Genomic DNA, 12,252 nt, shown 5'->3' with positions numbered 1-12,252 from the left:
TTGAAAAGGGCCTATTAACTTGTTAAGAAAAAATAATCCACAGTGGGGCAGCAAGGAGCTAGATGCATGACAGAGGATCTGGAAAGCAACATGCTTTAGGTGTTGAGGAAGAAAATATGTTAAATGTAAGAGAGAATATGAAACATCCATTAATATTTTTTCTGCTCTAGAAATTTCTGTCCAAATAAATCACTCGTAAAGGAGATCATCTTTTTATTTATTTATTTATTTTTTTAACTTCACAACATTGCACGGGTTTTGCCACATATCAAAATGAATCCGCCACAGGCATACATGCGTTCCCATCCTGAACCCTCCTCCCTCCTCCCTCCCCATGCTTGGGGCTGGTGCACTAGGAGATCATCTTTTTAAAATGAAATCTTAAGAGATGTTTTCACTTGTCTGTTGAATTTATGGTTCATCATTTGACCTGTACTAAAATTAGATAATAGAATATTTTCATGAAAGACATTAGTTTAAACTGACCTTTAAAGAACACTCTTCACTTGAGAGCATTCCAGACCCTTTTGCTTTTGTGTATTTGAATTAATCTTACTGAAGTTACTGGTTTTTAAAATGACATTCTTGACTTTCAGGGAAAGGCGTAGGAGGAGGAGCAGGAGTTCTTCCAGGTCACCAAGAACATCAAAAACCATAAAAAGGAAATCTTCTAGGTCTCCATCCCCCAGGAGGTAGGTTGAAAGCATGTTCTAGAACTGAGGAGGAAGCAGGGGGGTTTTCTCTCTTCAGTCTGTTATTTTTATGTTTATATTTTGAGTGAGTAACATGTAATATATTAGTTTGGTTTAGAAATTTGGAGAATACAAAAAGTTATGAATAGATCTTAACTTCCATGATATGTGCACCTATCCTGTCCCCACAAGTAACGACTTGATTAGTTTTTTTGGTATATCCTTCCAGTTTTGTATATAGGAGCAGATGAGAATATATAATGTTTTTTTTTTCATCTTCTACCAAAGGTAGTGCAAAATGTACACTGTTACACAGTTGCTTTTGTCACTTAACTACCAGAAGAACTTTGTGTATTCATCAAAGTGATGCTCATCCCTTTTTACAACTGCATGGTCTTCCGTTGTCTGTTATGAAACCAGCCTACAGTAACTGAATAGGTTCTCTTAATTTTCTTTTTATAAATTATGTAAGTCTGTAATGAATAGCTTTGTATTTACATAATTTTGTAGTGTGCCAGTGTCAACTTAAAAAAATGCACAATGTGAGAGTTGTGAGTTAAGTTTTGTTTGGGGCAACGTGAGGACTGCAGCCGGGGAGACAGCACCTCGGTTGTTAGCGCTGGGAGACTGCTCCAAAGAGGCGGGGAGGAGGACAGAATATATGTGACTTTGGTAAAGAGAGAGTGCCTGCAATCAAGCACGTTTATTTTTACTTTTTTAGAAAGTTTCTGCTGGTCTGGTGAAATTTCTGCTAGTCACAAGAAACAGTCGTCATCATGAAGGGCTTCAGTGCTTTTCTAGATATGAGTAGATGTAAGAATTGGGCTCATAAAATCGGCTCCTGAAAATATCTTACTCTGTGAAGATCTGTCGTGTCCGTTTTCCCAGAGCATAGAGTGCCTCATTTCTGCTCTCCACCCTGGGCTTCCTCAGAGGGTGTTGGAGGGCAGCGGCTGCAAGCAGCACGCGATCTAATCCTTGTAGAGGTAGATGGCAAGCACCCCTGGCACATGCCAGTCCATGGATGACACCAGTATGCAGAGACAGTTTCTGTAAATGGTATTGGTGGGCAGGGGGTGAGTGTTGTTGTGGTTTTAAGAGATACTTCTTCCGTGTGGTCCTTCATAAAGGTGGCAGCTCGCGCGTTAACCAGCTGCATTTGAGATGCTTGTTTCCCTGTAGCTCCTGCAGATTGTTTCCAGAGTTGTGGGTTTTGGTCCATCTGAGAGATGAGAAATGGTACCAGTATAGAGTTGATTTCAGTGCATTTTTCTTAAGAGTGAAGGTGACCATCTCTTCATATATTTGAAGGCCATTTGTATTTCCTTTTCTATGAATTGTATACATTGCCCATTTTTTATGGGCTCTCTTTTTATTTTTTCTATTTTCAGGAATTCTTTCTATATTGTGGAGATGATTCTTCAGTGACTTGGTTTCAAGTATTATTCCTAGTTTGTCATTTCTTGGAAATTGTTTATGAGACTTAATTTTATAGAGATTTTTGACTTACATAGTTTAATTCCTCAAGTTTTTTTCTTTTGTGACTTTTCCATTTTGAGTCTTATAGGTAGAAAAATCTTTCCTATTCCAAGATTATAGTAAAATTCCTTCATTGCTTTTTTTTTGTACTTTTATACTTTTAATTTTTGCATTTACATCTTTGATCCATTAGTTTTTCCTTGTTTGCAGTATGGCACATGGATACGATTTTATTTTTCCAAATGCTTCTTTATTTTCCAATATCATTAAAAACCCAATTTTCTTAACACTTATCCCATGTTTCCTTTGTCATATACTAAATTTTCCTGTTTGTGTTGGAGTCTGTTTCTGGGCCTTACGTGGTATTGGATTGGCTTGACTGATGATTGTGTACCAGTAGTGCCCCATGCTTTTAATTATACGGATTGTATAATATTTTTAAATATTCAGTAAGGTCTTTATTTCCCCAGGTGGTACAGCTGGTAAAGAATCTGCCTGCCAGTGCAGGAGACATAAGAGACGTGGTTTCCATCCCTGGGTTGGGAAAATCCCTTTGAGTAGGAAATGGCAGTCCACTCCAATATTCTTGCCTGGAGAATCCCATGGACAGAAGAACCTGGCGGGCTACAGTCTATGGGGTTACAAAGAGTTGGACACGACTGAGCGCACGCGCACACGCACATACTGAACACACACACACACACACACTTTTCCATACCTCTAAAAAATTTCTCTTTTTTTGAGCTTTCTTGATCATGCTTGTGTGTTTATTTTTCTGCTTGAACTTAAGAGTTAGTTTGACTGTGTTCTAGAAGTAAAACCTACTGATAATTTGTGTTATAGTATGATTAAATTTATTAATGGGGATATTGATGAATAGATTTATTAATAAATAAAACTTTATGAAGGTGAGTCTTTCTATCCAGGAACATGGCCTACTTATTCAGGCCATCCTTAGTGTTTTTCATGAATGTTTCAGTGTTTATTTCAAACAGATTTTATGCATTTTCAAGGTCTAATTTTAGATATATGTTGCTTTTTTGTTCTTGTAAATGAAGTCTTTCATTATGTCATATAATTGGAGATTAGGTTTATACATAGGAAGGTTAGTGATTTCTGTATATATATTTTTTCATCCCACTATCTTCCTAATGGGTCATAATTTTTCACTTGGTTTTCCAGGTAGAGAAAAGAGGAATTTATAAAAAGTTTTGCCCAGGGTAGAAGGAACATGCTTCCCAGCAGAGATCTTTTATTTGTTTGTTTGTGGGTTATTATTTTTAGATGAGAATAAAAGGAAGGTGTGGGATATTGAGGAGGTGGGGCAGATTTTTAAAAAATACTTTGCTCACGAAAGTAAAAACTTTTACCAACTGTAAACTCAAATTAGACAAAAAGATATATTTAGAACATTTCACCTCCTTCCAGATTCCTTCTACTTTAACATCCACTTTCTATAAGTGATAAATTGTTTTATCCTTCCTTGTGTTTCTTTTTTGCAAAATTAAGCAGATACATGTATTTGAATTTTTCCTTTTCTTCCAAAAGACAGCATTGACAGTATATACTGTGTGTGTGTCTGTATGTGGTCAGCGACTCTACCCAACCTCAGTTCCATTTTGACTTAAAATTTCTTAAATTGAAGAAGTAATTTACATAACATAAAATTCACCCTTTGAAATGTGCATTTCAGTGATGTTTAGTAATTTTTGTTGCATTTTTCTCAAAAGAGTTCACAATTTTGTGCAGCCATCACTGCTAGTTCCAGAACATTTCTTTCACTTTAGAAGAAAGCCTGTACCCATTAGCAGTTACTCTCCATGGCTCCAAACAGCCACTAACCTACTTCTTGTCTCTGGATTGCCTATTATGGCTGTTTCAAATAGACTCACAGTATGTGTGGTTTTGTATCTGACTTCTTTGAATGTAATGTTTTCAAGGTTCATACATATTATAGTATGAATCAGTACTTCATTCCTTTTTAATGGATGAGTAATATTCCGGTGAATTTAACCATTCATTAGTTGATGGGCATTTAGTATTTCTGGGTTTTTCGCTATTGTAAATAATGCTGTTATGAGCATTTGTGTGCAGGTATTTATTTATTTATTTATGGCTGCACTGGTCTTCTTTGCTTTGCTGGGGCTTCCCCTGGTTGGAGAGAGTGGGAGTTGCTCTCTAGTCGCGGTGCATGGGCTTCTCATTGTGGTGGCTTCTCTTGTTGCGGGCACAGGCTCTAGGCACGCAGGCTTCAGCAGTTGCAGCGTGCAGTCTCAGCAGTGGGCACATGGGCTTAGCTGCTTCACGGCGTGTAGAATCTTACCGGGTGAGGGATCAGATCCACGTCCCCTGCACTGGCAGGCAAATTCTTACCCACTGTACCACCAAGAAAAGTTCTGCTTACTGTAGTTTTGTAATAAGTTTTAACATCAGGAACTGTCTTCCGATTTTGTTGTTAAAGGTGGTTTTGGCTATTTGATGTCCCTGGAGATTCTATATGATTTTTAGGATGGGCTTTTTTCTATTTCTGCTAACAATGCCAATGCAATTTAGATGGGGATTGCATTGAATTTGTAGATCACGTTGAATACTATTGTTACCTTAACTCTATTTAAGTCTTCTGATTCAAGAACATGGGGTGTGTTTCCATTTTATTTATGCATTTATTTCTTTTGGCAGATTTTTTGCCCTTTTGGTTAAATACATTGCTAAGGAATCTCGATCTTTTTGCAGTTGTTTCCTTGACTTTTAAGAGTTATATGTAAAGATAAACATATATACATAATTATGTTGTAAATATATTTTTCTTGGTTTGTCATTTTTCTTTTGAATATGTTAGCAGTGTTTTTTTGCTTTGCTTTGCAAAAATTTATGTAGGCATATGTATGAATCTTTTATTGTACTTGGAATTTTAGTTATGGTTCAAAAATCTTCCCTTTCATTCAAGTTAGAGAGAAATTCACTTATGTTTTCTTGTAGTACTTGTATTATTTCATTAAAAAAAATTTAGGTCTCTAATCCATTTGGATTTATTTATGTGAATGAGATACGGACCCACTTTTATCATTTTCTGAATAATAATCCAATTGTTCCCATGTCTTTATCTTTTCCCCTATGATTTGAGATGCTTTATTGAATTTTCACATGTACTTGGGTCTGTTTCTTAAGTGTTTTTGTTTGTTTGCCTGGTCTTAGTGTTTATTATAAAGCTACTCATAATTAAGACAAAGAATTCTGTATTAGGGTTAATTATTTTGAGTTGAAGATGTCTTGTTATGCTCCTGATATGAAGTGCATCATTTTTTTCCCCTCAAATTTTAGGGATATGTTGTTTTTGCAAATGGAATGCCTTCAGTCCATCTTGTGCTTAGCGTTTGCTCTTGAATTGGTGGGTGGGACTTTGTGAATGAGAGGAGGGCGCATGGTGTCATTGGTTATTTGAAGTTCCAGGTTTTTGTAAGTCATGCAGTCTTGCCTGAGAAGTCATTCAGCCTTATCTGATTCTTTTATCTTTTTTAAATTATTTTCTGGTTATTCATTTTTTGCTTTGAAAAGAAGGGGTAAAAGTATTATGTATTTGATTTTGTTTTATCCTAATTACAGTAGATAAATAAACCTTGAATGTTTTAAAACTAAGAAATTGGTAATACAAGATTGCGCCTCTGCAGAAATGACTGTGTGTCTTTAAAAAGTTACCTGGGTGTGGGATTGAGTTGGTGGGTTACAGGACTCATTTACGTTACTTGGTCTGCCAGGTTACTGATATGCTTGTTTACAATGCATTAGTATTAGGTAAGAATATTTAGTTAACAATATACTGGGTATTTACTTTTTAAGATGTTAACTGACATTATTAATACTCCTATAGCAGAAATAAGAAGGATAAAAAGAGAGAAAAAGAAAAGGACCACATCAGTGAAAGAAGAGAGAGAGAGCGTTCAGCTTCTACAAGAAAGAGCTCTAATGATAGAGAAGGGAAGGACAAGGTGGAGAAGAACAATACTTCACTTAAAGTAAGCAAGTCTTTCCATGTTTAGGGTTTAAATAATAAATATGAGATTGTTCTTTATTTCATAGAGAGAGTAACTTTAGACAAAGCTCCTTGAGGGCAACAGTGTTTTTGGTACTACTTATTTAATATTTGTTATATCAGCAGTTTTTTCACCTAGTTTTTGAAGATAAGAACTAATTAATGTTAACTAGTGTAAACAGTTGCATTCCTTATCTTATTCGCAGAATGGCATACAATAAAAATTCTAACAAGGTACAGGAGTATTTCTACTTGTTGACATTTTCCTCACTGCATTTGTTTTAGCAAATTTGACAGATGATGTTGTCATTGGTTTTGTGATAATATACCAATTGTTAGGTTTGTTGAATTAGAATAATTAATGGAAACCAAATTCCATCAAGTAAGGATTTTGGGGGGGGGTAAATATTGTAAATACTTGTGAATTAGGTTATTTTCCTTATACTGGTAAGTAATATTTGTGTTTTATGAAGTCTGGCGCTTTCATCTTACAATTTTATTTATTCCCATACTGCTAGAAGTTTATCATCATTGTCAGTAACATTGCTAATATCTCCTGAGCACTTGATACATTCCAGACACTTTTCCACATGCTCTCTTTAATTCTTGGTTGAGGACTGAATTTGGACTGTTCTTGAACAGTCTTTGGTAGGAAGAACAGTGACTTCCTTTTCTACATTCCCTTGTTTTTGCTTATTTGGTATCTAGATTACAAGTCTATCCTGGCTTCTATGGGAACTGTTTTACTTTCAGCAGATCTCTTCCACTTTTTCAAGTCAGGCAGCAACGTTTGTTGAATTCTTCCATAGAATTTCTGTGTACCTATTTTATTCCAACTGAATCTCCATGGGTTGTCCCATCTTAGAAGTACAAAGGACATATCGATACATGTTTGCATATACTATTTATTTGAAAAGGTAAATGGGAGAAAATACCCAGTTTGACTAATACACAAAAGGTAAAGTTACATATTTTAGCCAGAACTAGATGTAATAGCTGGCAGCTCTTGAGAAAAATATTAAATGTATACCTAAACACTCATTGTAGGAGAAGGAGCACAATAAAGAACCAGATTCAAGCGTGGGCAAAGAAGCAGATGACAAGGATGCGCCACGGACTGAGGAAAACAAAGTACAGCAAAATGGGAACTGTCAGCCCAACGAAGAAAACCTCTCTGCCAAAACGGAAGCAGTATAGGACCAACAGACGCACCTACACACACGCTGGAATAGAATCCAAAGCTTTTAATTCTCTCAGCAAGATGTTAAAAGTGAAGAAATCCAGTAGAGCATAAAGATACGAGCTAACGGCTTTTCTAGTTGTTAGGAGACTTTGTGGCCATCTTGTTACTGAGTAAGAAAACAAGCATGGACATCATGACAATAACAGGTGTGACCCAAACTCCTCATCCTCTAAGTCTGTGCGTTTCCATGGCGGCTGACACTGTTGTCACGTGGTTTGTTAGTGTTTGCCAAGAACCATTACAAATAAATGGGACGTTAAAGATCTAAATTTGTTATACTGTCTATAAAGACTGGAGATAAGCTTTGGAGGCTCTTTTAAGAAATGCTAGAAACTGATTTTGTATTATTTTACTTTTTTTTAAAATTTCAATATATACAGATTGATGATGTGCTTGAAATCGGTGCAAATATGTACACACCCTTGTAAGTGCAGAGTTTGTAAGACGTTTTAACATTACTTCACAGGATTTATAGTGATTGTGTTAAATTCTCACTGTTGTGTTTTCTTTTGCTCACAGTTTAGGACAGTGGTTTTTCTTTAAAATAGTTTTACAGATTAAAGTTGCTTAAATAAGTGGATTACAAACCAACTGACAATGCATGCTACTGCTCTCTTTCAAGAGGAAGAACAAATGTGCTGAATACTAATGACGTATTAGTGTTCAGTGTTTAGAATCATTGGGTCTCCCCACATAGTAAGCATTTCTTTTTGAACTTTCTTGACATTTCCGAGCTTATTATGAACAATATTGCAGTGTGTGTTGTCAGCTGTGGGTGGTAAAGGTGCCATTTATAAAAAGAAAGCTGGGTTTTCAAAATGGGCTATGGGAGCACAAGCTGAAGCTTTAGTGCCTTCTACATCGTGGTATACTGTTTTCTAGAATTTTATATGAGCTAGTCATTCTCAATCCATATGGAATTTAGATGGGTATTTCATTCCCTCCCATAGATAAGTGTGAAAGTGATATGTCAGAAGAGTTCTTACTTACCTAATATGAGAGGGAAGTCTGTTTTAAGAATGACTTCAGCGCTTGAAACAACAGTGCAATTGTGGGACCATCAGTTTTATACTGTGATACCTGAAAACGAAGCAGCATGATCTCACTTGACTTAAAGCAAGACCCTTTAGTTGTCTCCAGTGGATGGCCTTAATTATTACCTCTCAATCATCTTCTCATAAATGATGTGCTGAAATTGTGCTTAAAGGAGAGTACATGAGGTTATTTGTTTTATGTGTGAAGTATGTTTACTTGAGCTTAAAATATAGGTCATCCTGCATTGTTAGGCACACTTTTTGCAGAAAGTATGCAAGTAGTAAAATGACAACATTGCTAATGCTTCCCCCAAACCACAGCTTATAGTTTCAGAACTCTTTTCATGGTTACATTTCCAAAAGTTATACCTTTTAATTAGCATGTTATTAAAAAAAATCAAGTATAATTATTTTAATGCAATCTAATACAATCAAATTACTCAGTTGCCTTACCTCATGGGGAAGAGTTACTTATAAATTTAAAGAGCTGAGTAACACATCAGTTACTTGGTTTCAACTTGAGTTTTCTTTTAATGTTAATACTATTGAAACTTAAGTATTTGGTGGAGAATGGAAGGAATTGCCCTTATTGCAAGTAATGAAGCCCGGTTTGATTATGAAGCTGCTTAACTACTCTTCATGTGTTCACAATTACTGTTTTTTTTTTTTTTTTTTTCCTCTTTGTCACTATGTACATTAAAATTTTTGAAAATGCTTTACTATGTAAAGTATAGATGGTCATTTTAATCATTCAACCACGTACGGTTGGCTGGTAAACAGCTTATTTTGATACAGGAATGCTTGGGTGCATATGGAAAGATTGTGAAGGAGTGTGTGTCTTGCATTAAAGCTTCTTATTTATGATATGTAAGTAGAATAGAACAAATGTTGTTTGAATCTTTGTTATTTTTAGTACCATTTCTCTAATAAAGCTAAGTATTTTAGAGGAAAATATTTGTTCATGCATTTCAAAACAGCATCTTAGGTTTATCCTGTTCTTGTTTTAGTTGGCATAGCTATGGAGATTGTTTTGGTATGGAGAGTGCATGTTTGTGTGGTGTCTATAAAGCAATCAGTTAAAGTTGAGTATTTTCTTATGCTCTGTACTCTATTAAATGTTTGGTAAGTTGGTAATTAACATACGTAATTTGTTTTCTGATGCCAGTTATTTTTCTTGCTGATGATATTTATTCAGCTTTAAGATAACCATTCCAATCTTAAAAGACACTGATTTATAAAAATTGGGCATGAGTAGGAATACCAGACAGAGAAGGCAATGGCACACCACTCCAGTACTCTTGCTTGGAAAATCCCAGGGATGGAGGAGCCTGGTAGGCTGCAGTCCATGGGGTCGCAAAGAGTCGGACACGACTGAGTGACTTCACGTTCACTTTTCACTTTCACGCACTGGAGAAGGAAATGGCAACCCACTCCAGTGTTCTTGCCTGGAGAATCCCAGGGACGGGGGAACCTGGTGGGCTGCTGTCTGTGGGGTCACACACAGTCGGACACGACTGAAGCGACTTAGCAGCAGCAGGAATACCAGAGGCCCAGAGAACGTGACGTCATTTTCTTAAACAGGCTTAGGGAAGCAAAACTTTCTAGGGTCTAGAGGTAAGGGAGGGAGGGTCGGGATTGGGGGAGGAGAGAGAGAGTGTGTGTTTGTGTGTGTGTGTGTGTGTGAGAAAGATTTTCTCTTTGTTCACTTATAAAGGCTGATATGTTTTCATTTGTTTATTATTTTCTTTTAAGGTATTTCATTACTTTTTTAAAACTGTTTTTTTCATCCCAGGTAGATGTTGTCAGGAAAACGTGAGGTAAGGCCAAGAAGACAGCCATTTTATACTCGATACCATCTGTAAATTCTTTTTCAGCTTGATTATATAGCGTGTATATTCTGTTCCTTAAATTGTAGTTGCTATTCATCATTCTAGACAAATTCTGTTAGTCCTTCTGTTTTTGTTCTTCAGCAGTGTACACTGTTAATAAAAGATGTTCCTTGATAAGCTAGCCAGTTTTGTGTGAGGAAACAAGTATAAACTCTTAACTTTTGCAGCTGTCTCATTATTTTCTATTGAGTCTAATTAATACATAGTTAAAAATACACTAGTCAGCTTGTGCTTTTCTGTTTAGAATTATTTCCCAAGGTATTCAGTATTTGCTATGTTGATCTTGAGAAGTATTGGAGACTTAAATTTTGACATGTGTGATTTAAAAGTAAACACTGGCATTTAGAATCATTTTTTTTTTTTTTTGGTCAAGAAAATAATTTCTTTTGTGACATTAGTCATCCTCAGTATCCTCATTCATTCTTATACATTATATGGGTTGCTATGTTTAAAACTTGAATCTGGAGGCAAATTTGGTCCCAGCTGAAGATATCATTCTAATTTAAGTATATGTAATAATAGGCTTTTAAAAGTTTAAACATTTGGAATAATTGTTGTTCAGTCACTAAGTTGAGTCTGACTGTAGCCCTGTGGACTGCAGCACGCCAGGCTCCTCTGTCCTTCACTGTCTCCCGGAGTTTGCTCAGATTTGTGTGCGTTAAGTCAGTTATGCTGTCTAACCAGCTCATTCTCTGCCACCTCCTCCTCCTCTGCCTTCAGTCGTTCTCAGCATCAGGGTCGTTTAGTATGATTTGATTTAAATCCTACTTTAGTAATTGAATTAGCAGTTAAAATGAATTCTTTTTGAGTGTTGTATTGAATAACATTTCAATGAGATATATCTTATATTTTTATTGAAAGGAGTATCTGGTTTTAATTGGGTCACTTATGAAGTAGAGCCGTTTCCACAAAGTAATTACGTTCCTTTGGTGTTTTAAAGATTTAAAAGAATTTTTACTACGTATATAACTTAGTATTTTCTCATGTTTATTCAGTAATAGTCATTTAAAATTGTTGATTTTTAAGTTTAAGAGGTTAGTGCTCTCAGAAGGGCTAAGTGATATTTCTGGAAGCAGGAGTCAAGTATAAATGTAATAAAATAATCTTTTAAAAATAAAATTCACTTCCCTACTTAATCTTGGATTTGTGGGTGAATTTGTTTTTCTTAAATACACTTTTATTGGTGATTCTGCCAAAGATTGGTACATAATTTTTAAAATAATAGCTAAAGCTATTATTACTAGATGGGATTTAGAAACTAATAACTAGATTTCTTTCTATTTCATTTTAAGGTACTTCTATACTTTGTAGCCAATCAATTTATTACAATTGTTAGTTTATATGTAATGCAACATTTCTTAACATACTGTTCTTAGATTTTTAGTCTGTTGTCTGATTTTTAAATTTACTTTGTAACATTTTAATTTTGAGACTTGCCAACTTTTATAAAACTTAACAAAGTTTACCAGTAAGATTTCCTTTCTGAGGATTGGAATAGAATAATAGTTGCCTTCATTCTTGATTAAGTTCTATTTGCTAGGTAGATAATTTAACTATATCTGTAAGTTCAAATTCATGAAATTCATGCTGAAAGAGTTGAAGAGATTGTTCTACCATTTAAGGTTACTGGTAGGCAAAACACTGTTGGGAAACAGTACAGAATTCTCTTCATTTCCACAGGAGGTTATATTTGGGTGTACTGTGTAGTTATATAGGTAGTTCAGTTTCATAGTTAAATATTACTTTTCTCCATCTTAACTAGGTTTAATACAGTAGTGCTAATCTTTACATAATGCTCCATGGATCATCAAGGGAAGGGTTTAAGATGTAAACAAAGACACTGCATAGGTGGTGTATGTTTATGTGAGTAGGACTGCTTCCAAGT

At 35.4% G+C, this 12,252-nt stretch overlaps 1 protein-coding gene across 3 annotated transcripts in view; it reads left to right on the top strand.

The window, feature by feature from the left end:
- The window catches only part of SREK1 (splicing regulatory glutamic acid and lysine rich protein 1), a 44,932-nt gene extending 35,502 nt beyond the window's left edge, over positions 1-9,430 (top strand). For 2 of the 3 annotated variants that reach the window (XM_055555184.1, XM_055555186.1), the window contains 3 exons: positions 597-692; positions 6,040-6,184; positions 7,249-9,430. In XM_055555184.1, the coding sequence (XP_055411159.1) occupies positions 597-692; positions 6,040-6,184; positions 7,249-7,398 (391 nt within the window). In that variant the 3' untranslated portion in view covers positions 7,399-9,430. The remainder of the gene's footprint in view (positions 1-596; positions 693-6,039; positions 6,185-7,248) is intronic. The other variant, XM_055555185.1, reaches the window with a different exon arrangement.
- The last annotated feature ends 2,822 nt before the right edge of the window (positions 9,431-12,252 follow it).

Source organism: Bubalus kerabau, chromosome 18, assembly GCF_029407905.1.
Source record: "Bubalus kerabau isolate K-KA32 ecotype Philippines breed swamp buffalo chromosome 18, PCC_UOA_SB_1v2, whole genome shotgun sequence".
Lineage (NCBI taxonomy): Eukaryota > Metazoa > Chordata > Mammalia > Artiodactyla > Bovidae > Bubalus > Bubalus kerabau.
The sequence above is the reverse complement of the archived record's forward strand: the minus strand, read 5'-3'. Positions and strand labels throughout refer to the sequence as shown.